Raw genomic sequence first — 23,948 nt, forward strand, 5'->3', positions numbered from 1 at the left:
GACCCATCATTATGAAAAGATGGCTTTTTTTCCTCTATATCTTAACACCATTAGCATGAAATACATAGGTCAGTAATCTGAAGTTACATCTTTCATACTAATTCTGCATATATATTAAAATATCAGACTGTACTGGTTCTGTCTTATCTACATACTTTCTTTTGAACCCGCAATAATGCATCTGCAATAACATTTTTATGACCAAAAACATGCACAATCTGTAAATTAAAAGCCTGTAACATAAGATTGTAATAAAATACTCTCATATTTTTGTCTTTAAATCTTTTCCAATATGTGAAAGGGCTGTGGTCTGTACACACAATTGTCTCTGAAATATTGTTTGTAACATTAACATTAAAATGTTGTAAGGCGAGTACCAAACTCAATAATACTTCTTCAACAGTGGAGTATTTTCTCCTATGAATATTGACCTTCTTTGAAAAATAAACAACTGGCCTTTTAATCCTGCCGTCACCCTCTGCATCAACACAGCTCCAACCCCTATACTGCTGGCATTGATAGTGACTTTAAAGGATTTGAAGAAATTTACTGTGGTTAAAACTGGTGCGGTGGATAATATGGCTTTTAAATTCTCAAATGCCTCCTGGCATTGTTCTGTCTACTTCTTCTTTAGTAAATGCGTCAGTGGTGCAACCACACTACTAAAGTTTAGCAAAAACTTCCCACAGAATCCACTCAGTCTCAAAAATCCAAACACCTCTTTCTTCGAGGATGGTCTTGGAAATTCCTTGGCAGCCTTTGACTTCATGTTCCTCAGGGTCTTCCTTCCATGTCCAATGTTATGTCCCAAAAACGTCACTGCTGCATTCACAAATTCAGTTTTTGCTACACCACGTTTGGTTTTAGGGAGAGGACCTACACAATCAATCATTACCCATGTGAAAGGTTCTGCAAATGTGCACAAGTGCTGATTTTATCACTGCCTGTGGCTTTTCTACCATTTGACAAGTACGACAAGATTGTACAGCAAAACTAGTATAACTAGTTTTGCCATCTGCAGTCATTCAAAGAGCTCTGCCAAATGCATCATGTGATCTTTCCATGAATGGCTAAAGATCATGGCATAATCTGTAAAGAAGGCACAATTATTCAATACTGTCACAACTCTGTTCATATGTCTTTGAAATGTGGCTGGTGCGTTCTTCATTCCAAAGGACATTACTTTAAATTGATACAGTCCATTTGGGGTTACAAATGCAGAACTTTCTTTCACTCTCTACAACAAAGGTACCTGCCAGTAACCACGAAGTAAGTCGAAATTTATGATGTAAGCAGCTTGTCCAACTTTTTCCACACAGTCCTTCACCCTTGGAATTGGGTATGAGCCCAATTTAGTTACTACGTTGACACTCCAATAATCCACACAGAAGCATTGAGCACCATCCGGATGCGAACCAACATGATTGGCAAACTCCACTCTCTCCACTCACTTTTACTCAGCTTGATGATGTCTTCTTGAAATATCGCTTCTACGTCCTTCTGTACTTGTGTGGCTTTGAGAGGATTAAGCCTGCAGGGGTGTTGTTTTATTGGAACTGCATTCCCTACTTCAACGTCATGTACTATAATATCAGTCCTCCCCATTCTATTCCCACATATGCCCTTATATTGCTGCAACAAGCCTTTGATTTCAGTTCTCTGTTCCCGAGACAGATAGCGCACTGTCCTTTCCTATTCTCCGAGGACTTCCTCATTATTTAATTTATTTTGAGGCACATCAAAACCTGAACTCTCAGGGGCAATAACTAATACCCCTTTCTGTGATCCCCTGAGATGGAGACTGAGAGATCCAGGAAGGTGAGGGATGTGCTGGAGATGGCCCAGGTGAACTGAAGGTTGGGGTGGAAGGTGTTGGTGAAGTGGATGAACTGTTCGAGCTCCTCTGGGGAGCAAGAGGCGGCGCCGATACAGTCATCAATGTAACGGAGGAAGAGCTGGGGTTTGGGGCCTGTGTAGGTGCGGAAGAGGGACTGTTCCACGTAACCTACAAAGAGGCAGGCATAGCTGGGGCCCATGCGGGTGCCCATGGCCATCCCCTTAGTCTGTAGGAAGTGGGAGGAATCGAAAGAGAAGTTGTTGAGGGTGAGGACGAGTTCGGCTAGGCGGATGAGGGTGTCGGTGGAGGGGGACTGCTAGGCGGATGAGGGTTCCCATGTTTGGTTTTAGGGAGATGACCACCTGCTTATGTAATCCCAGGCAGTAGAAGTGCTTTTGTATTTTAGTCTGAGTTTTCTTCACTCCTAAATGACCTCCTACAAGTTGTTCATGTGCTACCCATAATACTTCCTGTCTATATGCCACCAGAAACACAATCTTCTGCACTTCTACCCATTTCTCCTCTGCTGAGGTCTCCATTTTCACCTTAGTATTCTATCCTTAAGATAAAGCAAATCTGCCATCTGAGAAATAAACCCAGTTCTCACACAAAATTGTTCAGCTCTCTTTAATTAAAAGCACCAACAAAGGTACCACAGCACTTCTAGTTAAGAGTCTTGACAGAAGAAATTACAGAGAAAACATCTCTGACAGCAGGATCAGCAGAAGAAAGGCTGGAGAGATATTGGAGAAGACAAAGCATTCCGGAAGACACATTCAGCGTGAACTTTGGAGACTATGTTTTAATTTATTGTTTCTTATTACGTGGATTTATACAAATGGGACCTATATTTATTGGACTAGCATACATCTGGAATCTTGTTTTACTAGGAAATGGTTATTAGTCAGAGGGGTATTGTTCAGTTTGTTAGTAGTTCCATTAGTTTGTTCATTGTTAGGGTTAAATAAATAGATTGTTACTTGTTGCTTATCAAATGTGTATCAGGGATTCCTTTCACTTAACTACTCATTTAACAGATTACAAGGGCAAGGCGAGTCTCTGTGGGTGTTTCAGGTTTAATTATTAGGAGGGAACCTCTACTCCCATTGTAACAAATTGGGGCTTGTGTTTTGGGTTAATTATCAGAGTGGTTCAACCTTCCCCTTCTCTGTAACTGATTAGGGGCTTGTCCAGGGCCTGGACAGATTTGGACAGATCGAGTCCAGATTCTGGCCAGTTTGTGTACAAGATTTGAATGGATCTGACCATGTTGGACAGATTTGAACAGACTTGGGGGATTATTGCCCTAGAACTTTAAATAAAACTTAAGTGAGAAAAAAATTTGTTTAATTTTGGCTACTTGTCATTGGTTAAATTAAAAGTGAAGTAAATTGCTCTTAACATTGTTAAAGAGGTTCTGGTGTTTGAAGTTGCTTCCAAATTTTGCCAAGAAAGTTTAGAAAAACAGGAAGGATACATTGCTAGAACTAGCAAACAGATTAGGATTGGGTTAACTTGGGATAAAAGGAAAGATCAAATTGTAATGGAGTTAGCCAGGTACTCAAGGGTACCAGAGAAACAGGCCAGTGCAGTGGCGTTAGAAAAACTTCGAGTGCAAATGAGACAACTGAAATTTGAGAATGAAAGGAAGGTGAGAGAGTTTGAATGGCAGTCAAACCCAGAGGAAAGAGAAATAGAGAGAGTAGAGGGGAACAGAAGAAGAGAAAGAGAGAGAGAGAGAGAGAGAGAGAGAGAGAGAGAGAAGAAAGGGAAAGAATGTTCGAGTTAGAAAAGGTGAGGTTGGAACTTGCTGCAAAAAAGACTTCAAATGGCAGGAAGAAAAGTATAAGATAGAAGTGAAGATGAAGAAATTTACAGTAGCCAAAGCCTAGTAGGAATACATACAAATATATCAAAACATTCCCAAAATTCAATGGAAAAGATGTGGAAGGTTTTTTCATTAACTTCAAGAAATTGGCTAAACAGATGTACTGGCCAGAGAAAATGTGGGTAATTTTAATTCCAATGAAGTTGGTAGGCAAGGCTAGTGCGATGTTTAATGAGCTGTCAGATGAGGTGCTCAAGAGATTATGAAGATGTCAAACAGGCTATTTTAAGTGCCTAGGAATTGGTACCAGAGGCATATAGACAATGGTTCAGGGGCATAAAGAAGGAACCAGGTCAGAATTATTTCAGAGATAGTAGGAACTGCAGATGCTGGAGAATCTGAGACAACAAGGTATAGAGCTGGATGAACACAGCAGGCCAAGCAGCATCAGAGGAGCAGGAAGGCTGACGTTTTGGGCCTAGGCGCTTCTTCAGAAAATACGGCATACTACAACTGTGCCTCCCTTGTCCACGGGTTTTATGGTGAGGTTGGGGTTGGAGCGGAGGGAGCGGAGGGCTGCATGCTCTGCAGGGGAGAGGTTGGACTGGGTGAGAGGGGTGGAGAGGTTGAGGCGACGGATATCGCTGCGGCAGTTGGAGATGAAGAGATCGAGGGAGGGTAGGAGATCTTGGGATGGTGTCCAGGAGGAGGGGGTGTTTTGGAGGCGGGAGAAGGGGTCAGTAGAGGGAGGGTTAGGCTCATGGAAGACAAAGTAAGCGCAGAGGTGGAGGCGGTGGAAAAACTGCTCAATGTCCAAGTGTGAGTGGTATTCTTTGATGTGTGTGTGGAGAGGGACAAAGGTGAGCCCTTTATTGAGGACTGACCGTTTACCCTCAGTAAGGGGGAGGTCTGGGGGAATGGTGAAGCAGGGCTGGGTGCTGCTGCTTCCTCTGCCCTTTAGCAGTGAGATGGACAGAACTTTGCTTGATAAAATGCTTATAAGTTTGCCTGTTTCAAATGTTGACACAGAACATTGATTCAAAGTGGAAGGGATGCACATGTCCATCATGGAAAGAGATTGTGGTACGTTTTGCATTGTTCCTCAAATAAATACCAAATAAGCGATTTTGGTACTAACTGTAACAAACTATCACTTCCACAGTGCACGTCCCTCGAAACTGTGTGTGCACACTGATTTATCAAGGTGCAGAGTAAGCAAGCACCGGTGTCAGCAAACGAGACCATGGAAGAGATAACAAGGTGTAGAGCTGGATGAACACAGCGGGCCAAGCAGCACCATAGGAGTAAGAAGGCTGACGTTTTGGGACTAAGAAGGGTCTGGGCCCAAAACGTCAGCCTTCCTGCTCCTATGGTGCTGCTTGGCCCGCTGTGTTCATCCAGCTCTACACCTTGTTATCTCGGATTCTCCAGCATCTGCAGTTCCTACTACTTTGGGCGGCATGGTGAAACTGTAGATATCAGAGATAATGGGAACTGCAGATGCTGGAGAATCCAAGATAATAAAGTGTGAAGCTGGATGAACACAGCAGGCCAAGCAGCATCTCAGGAGCACAAAAGCTGACATTTCGGGCCTAGAACCTTCATCAGTCTCTGATGAAGGGTCTAGGCCCGAAACGTCAGCTTTTGTGCTCCTGAGATGCTGCTTGGCCTGCTGTGTTCATCCAGCTTCACACTTTATTATCATAATGAAACAGTAGTTTGTACTGCAGCCTCACAGGGCCAGGGACCCAGGTTCGATTCCAGCCTCGGGTGACTGTCTGTGCGGAGTTTGCACATTCTCCCCGCGTCTGCGTGGGTTTCCTCCCACAGTTCAAAGGTGTGCAGGCTAGGTGGATTGGCCGTGCTAAATTGCCTGTAGTGTTCAGGGGTGTCTGGGTGGGATGCCCCAAGGACGGTGTGGACTTGTTGGGCCGAAGGACCTGTTTCCACACTGTAGGTAATCTAATTTAATCTACTATCTCTGAGACCACGGAAGAATTGCATTGCAATGGAACAAACTAAAAAGAACAGAAATTGCAGGAGAAACTCAGCAGGTCTGGAAGCACCCGTGGAGGGAGAAAAGCAGAGTTAACGTTTGGAATCTATTGCTGTTTCCTCAACCTCAACATCCGCAGTTATTTGCTTTGTAGTGTTGCATTGGAACGGGTTTCAACAATCCACTGTCGTAAGAGTCCATGCCTGGATTTCAGAGCAGTCCGGCTTGGTTCAATTTGCGCCCGTTTTGCGGAATCGTACGTGTTATTTAGTGTTGGTATCTCCCTATGAAGCTGCTTGTGACGGATAGTCGCGCTGAAAGATGTCTCCGTGGACGGTGGATGCATTTGCGATAACACCCCAAATGTATCAAGTAATTCCTGGTATAATCTGTTGCACCGCTGTAGTGTATAAATTGCTGAGATGGATAGACAGAAGGAGCTGTCTAGCGGCGATCGAGAAAGCACATACGACCAGGAAGATTGCGTTGAACGTAATGGAAAGAGCTGTGTTGGAGTTCAACGCTTCGGTAAGCAAGGATTGACTTCCAGTGTTTACAAGAGATCTAACATGTGCGGTCACAAGTGAGATCACATTTGTGAGTGGGTTGCTGAGACTTGAATTGAGTGCAGAACAACAAACAAAAGCTTCACATTCTCTAGACTCTGTTGGTGTATTTGCGTCCCGCGTTTTCTCATTGATGGGTGTTGACATTGTTATGGACCGGACCAGGCCGCCTCTAAATATATGATTTCATAATATATATGATTTCTGAAAAAGGGTCCCGACCCGAAACGTCAAGCTTTCCTGCTCCTCTGAAACTGCTTGGCCTGTTGTGTTCATCCAGCTTCACGCCATGTTATCTCCAAATATAACAAGACAGCCGAGATACTAATCTGTTCTCATTTTAAAATCAAGTGCCAGACATTGCGTTCCAGGTGCAACTCAATCGGTCAAACTAACAGACTTGAAGCAAAATGTGTTTTATTCGTAACACTATAGTTAATACACAGTAAAAGGAAGTAGAAATTGGAATAATGTATTTTTATTGGGAAATTTAACAGAATAATAGATTAATTAACTAATAAACAGTAATTGTTCCAATATAGCAACATCCCATTAACATAACCTTGGCAAATTCGGTCAAATTGATTGTCTCGAATGTAACTCTCCAGTCCAGTAGGAAAAAATATCAAGAGAAAACAGTAGCAGGGAGCGATGCACTGTTGCTTCCAAACACAGCTTTCAGACTCCAGCAATAACTATTACTGAAGAACTAAAAGTCCTGCTTCTGTGGGAGCTTGACTCCACCCATTCAGGCTGGTTCTGATGTTTAAAATTTAGAAAAAAAGAACCCAAGGCCTCTCAAGCTGTCTACTTTATGGGCTTTGAAGCAGACAGGTCACTACCTCTGTCTCAGCCTACATTTAACAAAAAGACCAAGCACACCTCTTAAGGCTGTAGCAGCGTCACATTATTTGCTGAGTGTTGTTGGGTTTCTGGAGTAAACCTTGACTCTGCTGAGGGAGTACTCAGCTGTTAATTGTGTTTGTTGAAGTATGCACATGGTAAGGATGGCAGTTTCCTTCCCTAAAAGAAAATGAGTGAAACAGGTGGGTTTTTGCGATAATGGATTCATGGTCATAGTTAGATTCTTACTACTTAAATTTAATTTAATTTAAACACTGGGCAGATTTTAAAAACCTGAGCAGATCTGGTGTAATGTAGAAGGTTTGAGACTTTATTTGGGACCATGGAAAAGGTATAAGATTGTTCATACATGGTGTGAAAAATGATTCCCATCTTTTGCTTAAACTGCAAGGAGCTGAAATCATTCAGTAGAACCATGATTAAAACAAAAATTGTTTAATAAAGCAATGCACAGTGCAGTTTAAACAGTAAAGCTGAAAAAGGGGGACACAGCCTCCATGTTGTCTGAGAAGGGTGTGAATCCTCCATTTTAGCCGCAAAACATTGGCAAACCCTTTAGTTTGCCAGCGGAGCTCCTATTGTCACTGTACTTTGCTTGCTTAAAGGATAAAATAAAAATTAGGAAGCCGTAGAATCAAATACTATTGTTAGAAGCCCTTGATTTCAGACATTGGCCAGATAGAACACAGAATTGGACATCTTGAGAAAAACATTCTGAGATACAGAATAGCTTCTTAATTGGATACTAAATCAAACTGAATAAATAGATATACTTCTGTCCCTTTATTTGGAGTACAGCTGATGTAATTGGTGAACTAAGTAATGGATATCTTTTCAAGAAAAACTGAAACCCTTTGCCAATCACTTCAAGCTGAGAACTCGTAACAATTCATGATAAAGCAAAATTGAATAAAGTACAAAATCCAGGGGAATCCAGAGCTGGTCTCAGTTATGATTCTACAGATCATGGACAAATGCAACTAGGATGACTTCACTTAGTATTTATGAGACAGAGAATTGTTGGTATTGTTGATTCTGTTAGATTTGTTACAGCCCGAAGAAAACCTGACTCTCAGCATTTTTTAAAAATTAAAGCCATTTGAATGGTGAACAAAACAAAAACCTAGAAGCAATGTGGATCATTTCAGAAAAGAAAATCAGCCTTGGGAAAGGAGGTCAGCAGACTACGTTCAAAGCTGTCAATTTATGGATGTAGTCAGAAACAAAATGTGAAAATCTTGTACAGTGAGTAGGACTGGTGCAGAACAAGGTCCTTGTGAAATCTCACAGACACAGCTACTAAAAGAAAATGCTGTATCTGCTACACAATAGGCAACTTTGACAATGTGCAGAAGCGAGATACTGTCACAGAAAAGCAATGAATCAACTAACTACCCGCATAAAGGTTAATAAAATAAAATAGTCTAAAGCTGAAGAATACATCAGATGGTCCTGGGGAAGTAGATGATTCAGACCTAACATTTTGTCAAACTGATAGTTATCAGTGGTCATCTTGAATTTCAAGTCAGACAAGACTGAGTGAGTGTCTGTCACTGTAGGATTAGATAGTCAGCCATGGTTAAGAAAATACTGTCTACAACTGACAACAATGCACCTTCATGAGCTGGGAGATATAGCACTTGAAATCAAAAGAATGTTACAAATCGGGGATACCAACTCTTGGAAAAATCTTTATACGTACTGCAGAATCAAAATTTTACACTCGTGAGTAGGGTGTCATTGGGTTTGACTGCCATCTTCTCCAAATGGCGAAAGGAGTTAAAGTTAGGGTGGCACGGTGGCTCAGTGGTTAGCACTGCAGCCTCACAGCACCAGGGACCCGGGTTCAATTACAATTTGCTGATCAATGCATGGTGAGTGGGTTTGTGGCACTCTGTTTCACTGCACTGTCTGTTTCTTACAAGTTTGTCAGACCTCCTGCCATTTTGCCAGGTTTATCTCCTCTTCATCATACCACTGACATATCCTGTAATCCTGTAGCTGTGATAATGAACTGTTTATAATTGGGTCAGTGTCAGATTACTGATCCTGTTCTACATCTATACAATGTTACACTGCCTATTTTGAGACCTTCATCTAGATTCTCTGTGTGCGCTTTCAACCCTAAGCTAGGAGCTGTTGACAGAAAATGGCAAGTATCATTCATGCCATTACTCAGCATGAGCCCTACAAAAAAAATGGGCAACAGAGGTATTTGGTGTTAGAGATTGTTGAGGGTAACAGCTTAATGTTTTAATGAAGATCTGTAGCTTGGATTGTGGTTGGAGTCGGTTGGTTTGCCGAGCTGACTGGTTTTCATGCAAATGTTTTGTTTCCCTTCTAGGTGACATCACCTGCGCTATGTAGCCTCTATTGAAGTGCTGTTGTTCTGCATTGCTCTGAGTTTGTATGGTCTGGTCTGTCATGGTGGGCAATCTTGTTTCTGGTTTTATATAGTCGTGGTATGTAGATGGGGTCTATTTCAACATGTTTGTTAATTGCATCAATGGTTAAAAACCAGGCCTCCAGGAATTCTCATGCTTGTCTTTGTCTCACTTGTCCCAGTTCTGTAACTCTGTCCCAGTCAAATTGATGTCCTTCTATGTTGGAGTGTATTGAAACGAGGGAGAATTAGTCGTGCCGTTTTGCTGTGAGTTGGTGTTCATATATCCTGGTGATGAGTTTCCTGCCTGTCTGGCCTAAGTAGGATTTTACAGAGTTGTTGCATGGTATTTTATGTAACATATTTGTGCTGGGGTGGGTCATTGTGGGTCTGGGGTCTTTCGTCTTTGAGAGTAGCTGGTGAGGTGCAGTTGTTGGTTTGAATGCTATCCTTATTCCAAGAGGTAGTAGGAGTCTTGTAGTCAGTTCTGATGTGTTTGTAATATAGGGTAGGGTGACCAGCATTTTGGGACATACAATGTCTTCTTGGTGTTGTGTGTTTGCCAGGCAATGGCGTACAAAGCTGTAAGGGTAACCATTGTTTGCAAAGACTCTAACAGTTTGTTCTTGCCTTATAACCTTTCCGAACACCCAGCTCATCCAAATCCTGCTACCCATAATGTGCGAACCGCAGACAATGTCATCATGTTCATCTTGTTTTCCATTGCACCCTGCCAAGTCCACCTGAACCACCACCTTCCTCTGCCAGCCCAACCACAGCAGACCAATGAGGAGGAAAGGGAACGGAAGACTGCAGATGAAGAACCTCTGTCACCTGGTCTGACGCAGCTTGTAGTTCAGCTGCAGTGGTACGTGAAGGTGCAGTGTAGAATTGGGATCTGTATGAATAAACTTCAACTGTATAGCGGATGTTCTTCAACATATCCTGGCTGCAAGTTTGGTCCTGGCCGTTTAAGTAATGCTGATAGTGAGTCCCCCTGAGGCTGAACATAATCTTTGGTGAATGAAAGTAAATTCATTGAATGCACCTGCATAGCTCAACTTGGAAAAGAGTAGGGATCAAATCGGGTTTGTATGGATGATTGTAATGATTTGACCAATTCAACAGCTTCTAAGGTATGCTGGAGATGGCTGCACCAGTATCCTACTCAAATGGGACATTATTGTACAACCAGCTGCAGGCTGAATGCAAAGCAGGAGAAGGGTGCTCTGTAGTGTCATCTTCAGCAGTGCCACTGGAACTAATTTTGTGTCCAGATAGTGTTAAGCATGAAATGTGAAGTGATAGCTCTTTTCCATTGAAACTGAAAGATTCAGTGGCACAGTTGACAGAGGTTCAGGGAAATTTTTCTGTGTCACAGCCAACATTCATTTCTCAATCAGCTTTGCAAAAACAGATTATTTGGTGACTTATTGTCCCATTCTTGTTTAGCAGAAAATGTTGCTTCCAGTGCTGAGCCCCAAACAGCAGTGACTGCATTTCTCAAGTTAATTACTGTAAACAAGTTAGGATGACCTGAAATCATGAAGAAAATTTTTTGAATTCATATGTGGAGAGTAAGAATGGTCAGTTATTTCTGAATTATTCTAATTGATATATTTATTGGCACAGGACCTTCAAAGAGAGCTAACAACTAAAACACATCACTGTAAATATTTTCAGTGAAATAGCTTACATTGAAGTTTGCCAACAGTTCAAGTTGGAAATAACGTTGACCGTACTGCTGCACTGCAGGAAAGGCATTCAACTGAGCAGTGTTGACAATAGCATTACACCAAGCTGTATGTGTTTTTAAAAAAAAGAAATAAGATTGTTGGAAATGTGAACAAATAGAATACTGTACATATAATTTGAAAGAATTGTGTCAGAGTTGCATACTGGCAACATTTGAGCTCAAAATGATGGTGTTCTTGATTGGCAATCAGTTTTATTTTCAGATTATTTTGAAGCTGTTCCTTATCTTTGTGAAGATCTAGCTGGTGGAAACACTGATAATAGTAATACTGTGGAAAACCTTTCAAAACTCTTACAATAACTTACACAGAATGTTCTACAGTTTGCTCCTAAATGACAATAGGCTACAATCACAAACAAACAGCAGACTTTGGAATATGGCCCTTGAAGGAAGATAGTTTTGACAATCTTGCTCTGAGGAAGATCACTAAAACCCATTAATCTTAAGGGCCTGAATTTTCATAAGCCCATTCAACATTCCTGGAAGATAAGTTGTTTCCAAACTGACTGACGTTAAAGAAGGCTGCCCGGCAACGATAACATACTCTGGGTGGCCAAAACAGACTGAAGGTCAAACTTATATCCCTCAGTTCTGTCTTTAATTTCAGTGGTTGATAGATGTTGCAATCACAGTAGTGCCAAAATGCAGTTGCGGGTGCTAATGGAACTGATGACAGTGTAATTAAAAAAAGAAAGCAATCCCAAACCCAGATATATTCTGGGCACTTGGGTTGGCAAGGGTTAGACCACCACAGGGTGCTAATGGAAACAAGATTGGTGTCGGGAGCAGGACATGGAGGTCAGGTGGAAGGCACAAGCAAGATAATAACATCTTGAAAGGTGCTTCTTTTGTACCCAGCATACCTTTAAGTGATATACCTCCTTCCCTTTTGCCTTTCACCAAATTTGATCAAAACAAAGGCCTTCACAATATCACCCACATTTTACTCACCAGTGTAGATATTTTTAAGCAACTTGTTCAGAAATGTTATGATACACTTCCAGAGCAGATGGGATTTGAATGCAAATTGCCTGGCTTTAGAGTCGAGTCACAACCACAGCACCATAAGAGGTTATTCCCTGGTGTATAATGGAAGTGGACTGAGGGCTTGAAGGGGTGCAGTATCAGCTAGTTATGGGCCTCAGCGGGTAATGGGTGCCTTAGCGATACCTTCCACCCCAAATTAAGTGGCTGGATTGGAGGCACACAGCAAGTTAATGGACTAGCCAATGAACGTATTGTATGTACCTTACTGCTGAAAGCACACTCGATGAGAGATTATAAAATTCATCTCCAGAGTGTTGTCACTTTAATCAAACTGCTCAGACATGCTGTGACACACCTCTAGCGGAGGTGGACTTGAAAACCAGATCTTCTTTGCAGCAGCACTTTCTGGCCGTTCCGAAGTTTGCGAATATAGTTTTCCAGATCCCATCCTGCACAAATAAGCGATCTGTAACTTACCATCCAAACTCTTCAGCTTTGAGTTTGAGACTGTTTCTCAAGCAATCAAGAATCAAATGGATGGAGATGGTATTGCCACAATCCAGCTGTTAAAGAAGCCAAGGGCAGTAAGGACAAAGTTCACATTAGCTCAGACAAGGCAGGTCTGTTTGGACAGGGATTTGAATACAGATCTATTAGAGGATGGATTCCATTGGTTCAAAACATCTGGATCTATTCCAGATCTTCCACCACTTACTATAATTTCATAAATCTACAGCAGCATGGATTCGATGTAGCCGGGATAGTTACTTTGAAACCTTGTGAAGGAGAAAAATGTCTGTGTGTTTCAGTATCTGTCACTTAGCACAGGATCTGCAGCGGCATATTTTGATATCAGTTAGTGCAATAGACCATGTCTGAACATTTTTAGGCAAATTACTATATACTTGGAGCATAGGGCTAATGTGTCGGAAAGCTGTTTCATTAGCATAGTGTTCGAATTTGCTAAAATGGAATTTCCTGCACAGCATGCCCAGACTGAGAGTATATCTGAAGTACGCGGTGGCAGGTATGGGCAAGAAGAAATGGAGACAGACACACCAGAGGAGGACAGTATGAAAGAGGGAATGAAGGAAAAGGAAAGCAAGGAAATAGCTAAAAGCAGCAAAATACTTAGCTGTTCAGCTGTATGTTGCTGTCATGTACATGAGTGTAACATCCTAGTGTTTCTCACTTTTTCACTGACAGTAACAAGACAAGGGAGTACGTATTGAATGTTGGGGTACAGACAATCAGGGACTGAGGTGTCCATGTCCATAGAAAGCAGCAGGATAGGTATATAACATGGTTAAGACATTGAATACAAGGCCGAGAAGGTGATGACGGATAAAAATCAAAAGAACTGTGGATGCTGTAAATCAGAAACAAAAACAGAAATTGCTGGAAAGGCTCGGCAGGTTTGGCAGCATCTGTGGAGATAAGTCAGAGTTTGCATTTTGAATTGAGTGACCCTCCCCTGAGGTCACTCAACCCAAAACGCTGGCTCTGACTTCTCATCGCAGATGTTGCCAGACCTGCTGAATTTTACCAGCAATTTCTGTTTTTGAAGCTATATTTATTATAATAATAATAATAATAATAATTATGACACAGCTGAAGTACTGTGTGCAGTTATGGCCATCACACTAGAGGAAGAATGTAATTGCATGTGAGGAGGTGCAGGGTAGATTCACCGGTATGTTACCTGAGCCAGAACGATTAAGAGGGACAAGAAACTGTTTGTTTTACTTTGAGTAGAAAGGATAGAAGGGTATTTGATTGAGGTGTGCAAAGCTGTGGGATGGCTGGAGGTAAGTTTTCCCCTTTGGAGAGGGGTCAATTACCAGGGGCCACAATCTTCATGGGGGGAACAAAAGTTTTTTTTTTAAGGTGTTTTGACAAAATTGTTTCTCACTCCGAGGGTGGTGGGTATCCAGAAGTCAAAGGCTGAAATCCTTAAGGGATTTAAGAAGTATTTTAAGATAAACACTTGAAATGCTGTGGCATACTGGGCAAGTGCTGAAAATTAGGATGCATAGATAGATTTTTGATGAGCTGAAGGGCCACTTTCCTTGCTGTGAAAACTCTGATCCCTCTGACTCTTTGACTAATGTCATTGTGGTAGTTTTTTTTCCACAAAAAGAAATTATCTTATTCTCCTATAATCTCAGCTTCACTGGTGTTGTCACATATTTTCCAATATTGTAACTATTAAGGATAATTTGTAAGTCTTCAGTGAGGTGGAGAGGAGTCTACATGCATTTTCCGCCCACTGTTGCGGGCCTGTTCCCACGGTTCCCGGTGCTGACAGGCTGATGGGACACATCAAACTCATGTCGATGAATACATCCATGCTGTAAGGGAGAATGCGTGGGGTTTCTGATTTCCGTTTACTCAGTACTAATCATTTTGGAAAGAATTTACGAGTATGAAATTAGCCATATCAGTGTGGCTTCTGAAATGCCTGTGGAAACCTAGCTGATCTCTTTCCCTTCTGGGATGTTGAATAAATGAATAAGTGGAAGAGCAGCCAGCATGAACAATGATTTCCTGGCTACTAGTTTGTGCAGTTACCAAGATAATGATTTGGATGTTGAGCCACCATTTCTGCTCTGTCCATTCCTGTATTCCCCAATTCAGGTACTAATTTAAGACCCAGAACTAAGATTTTTGAGCCTCGACAAGCAAATACCCTCTCTGATGCATGGATTACTGCCATAGAGTCAATAGTCATTCACCTTGGACATGTATCCTGCTGGATGTCAACCCAGTAATTAGGGACTGTGGTGTTGAGCACCGTTAGCTTATGCTGATTGACTCAACCGAAAGGTACCAAAAGCTGCTTTGACTAAATTCACGAGGTCTTTCCATTGTAACTGGATTTTCAGTGAATTTTTGCACTGATATTTGAAATGCCTGTGTTTGATGTCACAACTTTTAAATGTTCAGTGTCCCATCGGCCTGTCAGCGCTGGGAACTGTGGGAGCAGATTTGCGGCGAAAGGTGGAGAATGCATGTGGACTCTTCTCCAGTTACTGAAATTTTTGGATCAGAACTTGGCTTACTGAAAGAAGACAGAGGGTGGTGGTTGATGGGAAATGTTCATCCTGGAGACCAGTTACTAGTGGTGTACTACAAGGGTCGGTGTTGGGTCCACTGTTGTTCGTCATTTTTATAAATGACCTGGATGAGGGCGTAGAAGGATGGGTTCGTAAATTTGCAGACGACACCAAGGTCGGTGGAGTTGTGGATAGTGACGAAGGATGTTGTAGGTTACAGAGAGACATAGATAAGCTGCAGAGCTGGGCTGAGAGGTGGCAAATGGAGTTTAGTGCAGACAAGTGTGAGGTGATGTACTTTGGTAGGAGTAACTGGAATGCAAAGTACTGGGCCAGTGGTAAGATTCTTGGTAGTGTAGATGAGCAGAGAGATCTCGGTGTCCATGTACACAGATCCTTGAAAGTTGCCACCCAGGTTGACAGGGTTGTTAAGAAGGCATTCAGTGTTTTAGCTTTTATTAATAGAGGGATCGAGTTCCGGAACCAAGAGGTTATATTGCAGCTGTACAAAACTCTGGTGCGGCTGCACTTGGAGTCTAGCATACAGTTCTGGTCACCGCATTATAAGAAGGATGTGGAAGCTTTGGAAAGGGTGCAGAGGAGATTTACTAGGATGTTGCCTGGTATGGAGGGAAGGCCTTAGAAAGAAAGGCTGAGGGACTTGAGGCTGTTTTCATTGGAGAGAAGAAGGTTGAGAGGTGACTTAATTGAAAGATATAAAATAATCAGAGGGTTAGATAGGGTGGATAGGGAGAGCCTTTTTCCTAGGATGGTGACGGCGAGCACGAGGGGGCATAGCTTTAAATTGAGGGGTGAAAGATACAGGACAGGTGTCAGAGGTAGTTTCTTTACTCAGTAGTAAGGGTATGGAACGCTTTGCCTGCAACGATAGTAGATTTGCCAACTTTAAGTACATTTAAGTCAACATTGGACAAGCATATGGACGTACATGGAATAGTGTAGGTTAGATGGGCTTGAGATAGGTATGACAGGTCGGCACAACAATGAGGGCTGAAGGGCCTGTACTGTGCTGTAATGTTCTATGTTCTATGTTCTATCTTGGGAGAGCAGTCTGACAATTAGGACCAGACCATCCAGGAGAGATGATGTGTGTAAAACTACTTCCCAAAAGGCAGAAAACATTTGGAACTCTCTTCCACAAATAGCAGTCGTTGTAAGATTAGTTGCTAATTTTAAACTCATAATAGATTAAAATTTGTTAATTGAAGCTATTAAGGAATATGGACTAAAAGCAAGTACATGAAGTTAGGCTTCAGATCAGCCATGATATCATTGAATCATGGATCAGGCTTGAGGGGCAGAATGGTCTACTCCTGTGCCTAATTGCAGAGGTGTAACATTGAGTTCCCATTTTTTAAAATGTGAAAACAACTTCCCTCTTCCCTTTCCAAGACCCCAAATAATTCTTCCAGGTGAAGCAATGATTTATTTGTATGCCTTCCAAGGTAGTCTACTGTATTCACTGCCTGCCTGCGGTCTCTTAAATATCAGGGTGTCTAAATGCAAATGAAGTAGCCACTATGTGGAAGACCTGCACTCAGTTTGCATATATGACCCTGATCTTCTGGATTCCTACCATTTTTGTACACTATTTTACTCTCTCGTTCACTTTTCTGCCCTGCAGTGGTCCAGTGAAATCCCATGCAAGCTGGAAGAACAGAATCTTGGCTTCTATTTTAGGGACTTTTAAAGCCTATGAACTCCACCCTTTCGTTGTCCTTTTTTTTGCCTTCTCTACCTGACCTACTTCTTCCTCTCACCTCCCTTTGCCATCAATGTCCAGTTTTCTTAGATTTTTTTTCAGCAGAACTAACTTATTCTGCTGTTAATACTACTACAACAGTTAGCGCTGCCCTTTTTTTGATCTGTAACCAAGTGATCTGTATTATTGCATGCCTTCTAACCTGCCCCTCTGTTCCATTTGTCCTTCTCCACCTACTCTTTCACAATATGAAAGCCTGTACTTTTCCATCGCTCCCTTTTCAATTCCAGCATTGGGTCAAATTGGACTCAATGTTAACTGTGTGTTTGTTTCCACAGATGCTGTCAGTCTGCTGAGTTTCTCCAGCATTTACTGTTTATGTTTAAGGAAGTGAACATGTTTGTTGCACAGCAATTCAGTCACTCAGGATGAATGAGATAGCGTAAAGCAATTGACGTATATCAACTGTTTAGATGCTTAAGCACATATCTAGAAGCAGACTGTGAATAGAAATTATCTGAGACTGATTGAAGATGTGATGCTTGGAAGCCACCACTGTGAAGGGACTCAAAAAAACAGTGACTTAAAGTAGTTCAAATTGAAGTTGTGTGCCTCAGCAAGGAAAATGATTTCTGCAAATGAAATCCAAAGGATTTAAGGGACTTGCGGACGTCCACCCGGGAAACAACCAAGTGTAAGGATGTGTTTTGGGGAATCGTGTAATCTGCAGATTAACTTTTCTACATCTCTCCCCATCCGTAGTTTCCGCTCTGAATTTTCAGTAGAGGATGTAACTTTGAAGGTAAGTTGGAGATGTATAGAGGTCTGAAAGGATGAAGATGGAATGCCAGACGAATCTCCCACTCCATGGGCAGAACAACTTAGGTTTTATTCGTTTGAGATCCTAACATTTGAGTCTCTGTAACTATGTCCATCATATCAAAGGAATCTGTAACTAGTTGCTAACATGCAATGAGCTGTAACTTGTTAATTACAAGTGACACTTTTAATTAGACTGGGAAGTGGTTTTTCTCAAGCACACTAGATCAAGCAGGCCTTGTAGTTTTGTACACCTTAAAAAGGATGGCAGCTTATACAGTTGGTTCTGATATAATGCGATAGTTCTGTACTTGTGATCTTGCATTATAAGAAAATCGCCCAATAGCCATGCCATTTAAACTAATGGGGCTGGAATCACTTCACTACTAATACAGATAACGAAAGTTTGTGTTCTACAAAAAGCGGTTTAAATTCTTCAATTGTGTTAAAGCCAATTCGCATTGAAGAAACACGCATTGTATCTGAACCAAATGTAGTGTTGTGGATCAGACCAAAACACCTCAAAATATATCAAGGAGATAGCCTAGATTCTTATATGAAGGCAACTGTAAGGCATTGTGTTCCAGATGCGATCCAATTGGTTAAACCTCTTGGTGTTAAGCAAAACACGCTTTATTCTTACACTACAGTTGAAATACAGACAGAAAATGAAAATTGACATGACTTTAATAAAAGACTTAAATATATGTGTAATAAAATATATATCGACTACTCATCAACTGTTCCAATATTGCAGCACCCCATTTGGCAGAGGCACGTTCAGCAAAACAGATTTGTCTCACTTGCTATCTTCTCTAGTCGAGGAACAGGAACACCAGTGGACTCAATTTAGCAGCTGAAAAAGAGAACTTGAGCTTTTTGCAGCAGCAGAGAGAGCCAGTATCTTGCATCTTCCTCCAAACCCCCAGTTTCAAGAACTGAAAGCAAAAACTAAAAGTGTCAGTGTGAGGCTGACTCTACCCACTTGTGCTTCTTTTGTCTAATTTTGGGGAATAAAAAACCCAAAGCTGTATGCTCTGCTTTCCCTGGCCCAGACATGTCAGCATTATTTTCACAATGCCCGTCTTCAAGAAAAACAGGACCGATCAAATCCCTCATAAAGGTACATCTCATCACAGTAGTAAGCTGGCATGGCCATAAAACATGAGCCTGCTATCCATCATGCAGGACAAAATAAACAAACCAAATCTTGTTGTCACCAATATATTTTTGCATGTAGCTTCCAGTCGGAGAACAATGATTTGTTTTCCAATTCCTAGTTCAGGAGCTGTGTATACTACATATCATTCCATACTCTATACTATACTATATCATCCCAAACATGAATGAAAGAATTCTGGAAGAGCAATTATTAACCCTGGAACATATCATTACATTTTCCAAGCAAATTATTAATTTACAATGTATGAACAGTGAGGTAAATAGTACTTCATCTTGTAGTCATGCATTTTATCCCATGTATAACCAAAATGTTCTTTTCTTAGGGCAGATCTGGAGACATTGAATCTATTCTGTCTCTATCACTTCTGAACCTTCAGGAACGATTGCAGGAAGGTTCTCTTTCTCCTGACTGTGTGGTGCTTGCTTACATGGAGAAGGTATGGAAATGCATTGCCTGACTTGCAACTGTTTGAGATCCTATTTGGTATTCAGAACCTAATAATGTGCAATTTTGCATCCCTTGACCCCAGCTGTCATTGTTGAACCGGCGATTTGAATATACAAAAACTGTTTGTTTGTGGCAGTCATTTAATTATTGCAGTTTCTTATCTTAGCATCTAATATTATTGATGAAACACCCTTTTTGTTTGTTTTAGAGAGAGTGCCCTACACTCTGTGCTTGGTTTGATTTATATTTAGTTGCCATTTTTCTCCCTACCCCTCATCCATTTACAGTGTAGTAGCTACGGCATGGCTTGGAATAGTATGGAATCATACAAATCAATAACGTTTCAGCTTGTTCCTCAATGTGGTCTGAACAAATCGATCTTGGTTGGTGCAGGAGTATGTCATTTAATCCTTCACTTACCTGGATGAGTGCAGCCACGGTAACACCATCCCAGACCAGGCAAACTGTTATGATTGGCACACCACCCAATAAACATTCTCCACATAGTGGTGCACAGCAGCACAATCATCCGTGACTGTTGAACTTTTAATTTGCATTTGAAAATAGGGGAATTAAGAAAGACTTCGATGCTAACTACTACCTATTAACCATGTTTTTACTTTATTCTATGAAGGTTACGCTTAACTTTTTAAACTCTTTCTCTTACTACTTCGTACCTTTTTTGTGCCTAAGTACCTATGTATAAAAGATGGTGCTGATTATACATTTTTCACTGTACTACTGTACTTTGGTACTTGAGTACACGTGACAATAAAATCTAAATCGAAGTTAAATTTAAGTATGTACCATTTGTACTGCAGCAACTTGCTAAGCCTCTGGCAACACATTTGCAACCTCCATTGCTTGCAGGGCACGAGGTGCATGGGAGCGCCACTGCCAGCAAGTTCACCACCAAGCCACGTACCATTCTAATTTGAAACTATCGTAGTGCTGTCACTGGGTCAAAATTCTGGAACTCCCCGTTTTTAGCAGCACAGTGTGCACTGCAGCAGTTCAGGAAGGTGACTTGCCTCCACTTTTGCAAGGGCAGTTGGGATGCACAATAAATGCTAGCTTTGACAATGATGCTTAGATCATACGAATTAATGAAAAAGGAAGCAAAATATTTTCATACTTGCAGTGTCGTGCTTAATTTGCCTACTATTTCTTTTTTTTAAAGGCTTTGGAAGTCACTGAACTGCTGAACTGCATCACAGATTTTCTTCCAGAATGTCAAACACAGCTGAAGAATCTTGATGGGAAGAAGAAAGGACTTCTGTATGGGATCCCTGTCAGCATTAAGGACAATGTGAGCTACAAGGTAGACGTTCAGTTGATTTGATGTGAAGATGTGTTGGTGGAGACAGTGATAATGGTGTCTGCTGCTGGGTGAAATGAGAAGGGAGCAAAACTAAAGTTACTTTACTTGGGGTGAGAACCTAAGACTTTGCCAGAAATGGTGAGTTTGTCTGTTTGCACCCACTATGGTCGAGTGAGTGCTATTAAATTATTGTCTTGATTTTTAAATAATCAAATGCGGGAAATGGAATATTAGGCTCTTATGATCATTTTACTTGAGTGACACAAGAAGATATCTGTCTTGGTTATTACACTGAAGCAAAACTGTTAATGCGCACAGACAAGTTGATTTTAGCTTATAGTATCAGCATCCCCTTATCTACATTCCAATCTGACTTCAAGCACAGCAAAAAAAACAAATGTTATAGAATCCCTACAGTGCGGAAGCAGGCCATTCAGCTCATCAGGTTGACACTGACCCTCAGAGCATCTCATCCCCACCCACCCACCCTTGCCCTGTAACCCTTCATTTCCCATGACTAACGCACCTAGCCTGCACATCACTGGACGCTATGGGCAATTTGGCATGGCCAATCCACCTAACCTGCAAATCTTTGGACTGTGGGAGGAAGGTGGAGCACCTGGAGGAAACCCACACTGGCATGGGGAGAATGTGCAATTCCACACAGACACTTTCCAGAGGGTGGAATCAAACCAAGGTCCCTTGCACTGTGAGGCAGCAGTGCTAACAGCTGAGCTGCTGTGCCGTCCCTTCTGTCTCATGGCTTAATCTGTTAAGGTTTCCTTCACCCAGTCAGGGAGTGAACAGTCTCACCTTAGATGTTGCTGTGTGTTCCTTTTATCAGTGGCTTTCTAATTCCTAAGGCCTTCTTAAAATGTTTTTATTAACATAGTCTCGAGTTTACTCAGATGCCTACAGGGATCCTGCTGCTGCTAGTCTCTAAGCCGCATGAGGTTCACTTCATACAAAGTTGAAACCTGCCTTTCATTTTTACTATGGAAGTATGATTTAACCCTTAGAGTGTAAAACGGCTCCTAACATTTCCTGTCTTTTGGTCCCTTGCCTTCAGCCCTAGGTAGCCAATACGTGGCTTCATCCTTGAGCTCTAAACTTGAACACCCATATCGGCCAGGAATGTGGCTTAGGTTTGCAGAGGCAATGAATTAAACCATCTGTACCATTTAATCCAAGACTTATGGTACAGAAGGAGGCCGTTTGGCCCATTGTGCCTACATTGGCTTTTCGAATGAGCAACATTACCTATTGCTAATTTCCTGCTATATTTCATGCCATTGCACATTATTTTTATTCAGATTCTTGAATGCTTGAGTTTAATAAATATGCATGTCTGCACATGCTTGCGTGCGTGTGCGTGTGCATGTGTGTGCTTGTGTGCCCAATTTTTCAGGTTGTGTTACTGGCTTTTAAAACTGTATGTGTGTCCTCTCCAGTCTCTCCCGATGTTTCAGATTTTGTCCAAATCATCCAGTCCAGTTCTTTTAAAAACTCACGCACGCACAATTCCACGAGAAAGCTGTCAATTAATTTGTTTCTTATGTAGCCAGACGGGCCACTCAAAATGGCAGAATTGGATAATAGCTCGATGGGAAATGAAGCCAAGTTTTGGCTGAAGTATCTGTGCAAAGATACTGAAATAAACAGGCTGTAGACCCAGACAAACAGGTTGCAGCTGCAGACAGCACAGCGCACAATTGACTAAAAGACAGTCAGAACTGCCGATGCTGGAGTCAGAGATAACAGTAGGAACACAGCAGGCCGAGCAGGAAAGCTGACATTTCAGGTCAGCATCTTCTTCAGAAATGGGGGAGGGGAAGGGGGCTCAGAAATAAATAGAGGGGGTCGGTGATAGGTAGATGGTGGAGCAGATAGGGTGGGAGAGAAGACATACAGGTCAAGGAGGCGGGGATGAAGCCAGTAAAGGTGAGAATAGGTAGGTAGTGGTGAGGATTGGACAGTGAGGTAGGTTCAGCTGATAGGTGGGAGGGAAGATGGATAGGCCACTGAGGCAGGGATGAGGTTGGTGAGGAGGGGTCTGGTCTTGGGATGCGGTCAGAAATGGGGAAATATTGAAGCTAATAAAGTTCACATTTCCAGGTGGCATCGTTGTAACACTGGAGGAGGCCCAGGATGGACATCTTGTCTAGGGAATGGAAGGGGGAGTCGAAGTGGTCCGCGACTGAGAGGCGTCGCTTGTCGTGAACCGAGCGTAGGTGCTCTGCACAGCAGCCTCTGAGCCTGGAGGAGCAGCACCTCATTCTGCCTTGGAAGTCTACAACCCAGTGGTTTCAATGTGGACTTTATTCACTTCCATATCTCCCCATCTCCAACCTCATCCCAAGGCCACCACCTCCTCTTATCCCTGCCTCATTGACCTGTCCATCGTCCCTCCCACCTACTGGGTCAATCCACCTCACTGAGCAATCCCCACCACTACCTACCTACACTCTCACCTTTACTAGCTTCATCCCTGCCTCCTTGACCTGTTCATCATCTCTCCCACCCTATCCACTTCACTATCCATCTTCTATCACTGCCCCCTCCATCTCTATTTATTTCAGAGCCCCCTTCCCCTCCCCCATTTCTGAAGAAGGGCCATGACCCAAAACGTCAGCCTTCCTGCTCCTCTGATGCTGCCTGGCCTGATGTGGACTGCTACCAGAAGGGTGATTTTAGTCAAGATATTTGCTTGAATATGAGATCAAGATTTTGATTCAGCTTTCCTATACCAACTTCTCCCACCCTGAACCCAGCTATCGCTGTCTTCATCCTTGGTCATACCCCTTCCTCAATCTCTCTAAGGTCTTAGTTGACATCTGTGGCTAGTCATACAGCAAACTGTTGGATGAAGCTTCTCTCTAGTGAGCTAGAGTTGCCAACGGCCTTGTGGTATTATCTTTTGACTCTTAATCCCGAAACTCCGCTAACATTCTGGAGATCCAGGTTCGAATTCCGCTATGGCAAGTGGTGGGATATACATTCAGTAAAACCAAATCTGGAATTAAGAATCTACAGATAACCATGAAACCATTGCCAAATGTTGGAAAAACCCATCTAAATTGCTAATATCCTTCAAGGAAGGGAATCTGCCATCCTCACCTTGCCTGGTCTACATGTCACTCTAGAGCCACAACAATGTGGTTGACTTTCAATGCTATCCAGTT

General features: G+C 42.1%; 1 protein-coding gene across 1 annotated transcript in view; it reads left to right on the forward strand.

Annotated features, from left to right (window-relative positions):
• Positions 1 to 5,902: 5,902 nt before the first annotated feature.
• LOC125456335 (vitamin D3 hydroxylase-associated protein-like) overlaps positions 5,903 to 23,948 on the forward strand; it is a 91,628-nt gene continuing 73,582 nt past the window's right edge. The window contains exons 1-3 of the mRNA XM_059647989.1: positions 5,903 to 6,189; positions 19,321 to 19,434; positions 20,626 to 20,766. Coding sequence (XP_059503972.1) covers positions 5,983 to 6,189; positions 19,321 to 19,434; positions 20,626 to 20,766 — 462 coding nt within the window. The 5' untranslated portion in view covers positions 5,903 to 5,982. The remainder of the gene's footprint in view (positions 6,190 to 19,320; positions 19,435 to 20,625; positions 20,767 to 23,948) is intronic.

The sequence above is a fragment of the Stegostoma tigrinum genome, chromosome 8 (genome assembly GCF_030684315.1).
Source record: "Stegostoma tigrinum isolate sSteTig4 chromosome 8, sSteTig4.hap1, whole genome shotgun sequence".
NCBI classification, from domain to species: domain Eukaryota; kingdom Metazoa; phylum Chordata; class Chondrichthyes; order Orectolobiformes; family Stegostomatidae; genus Stegostoma; species Stegostoma tigrinum.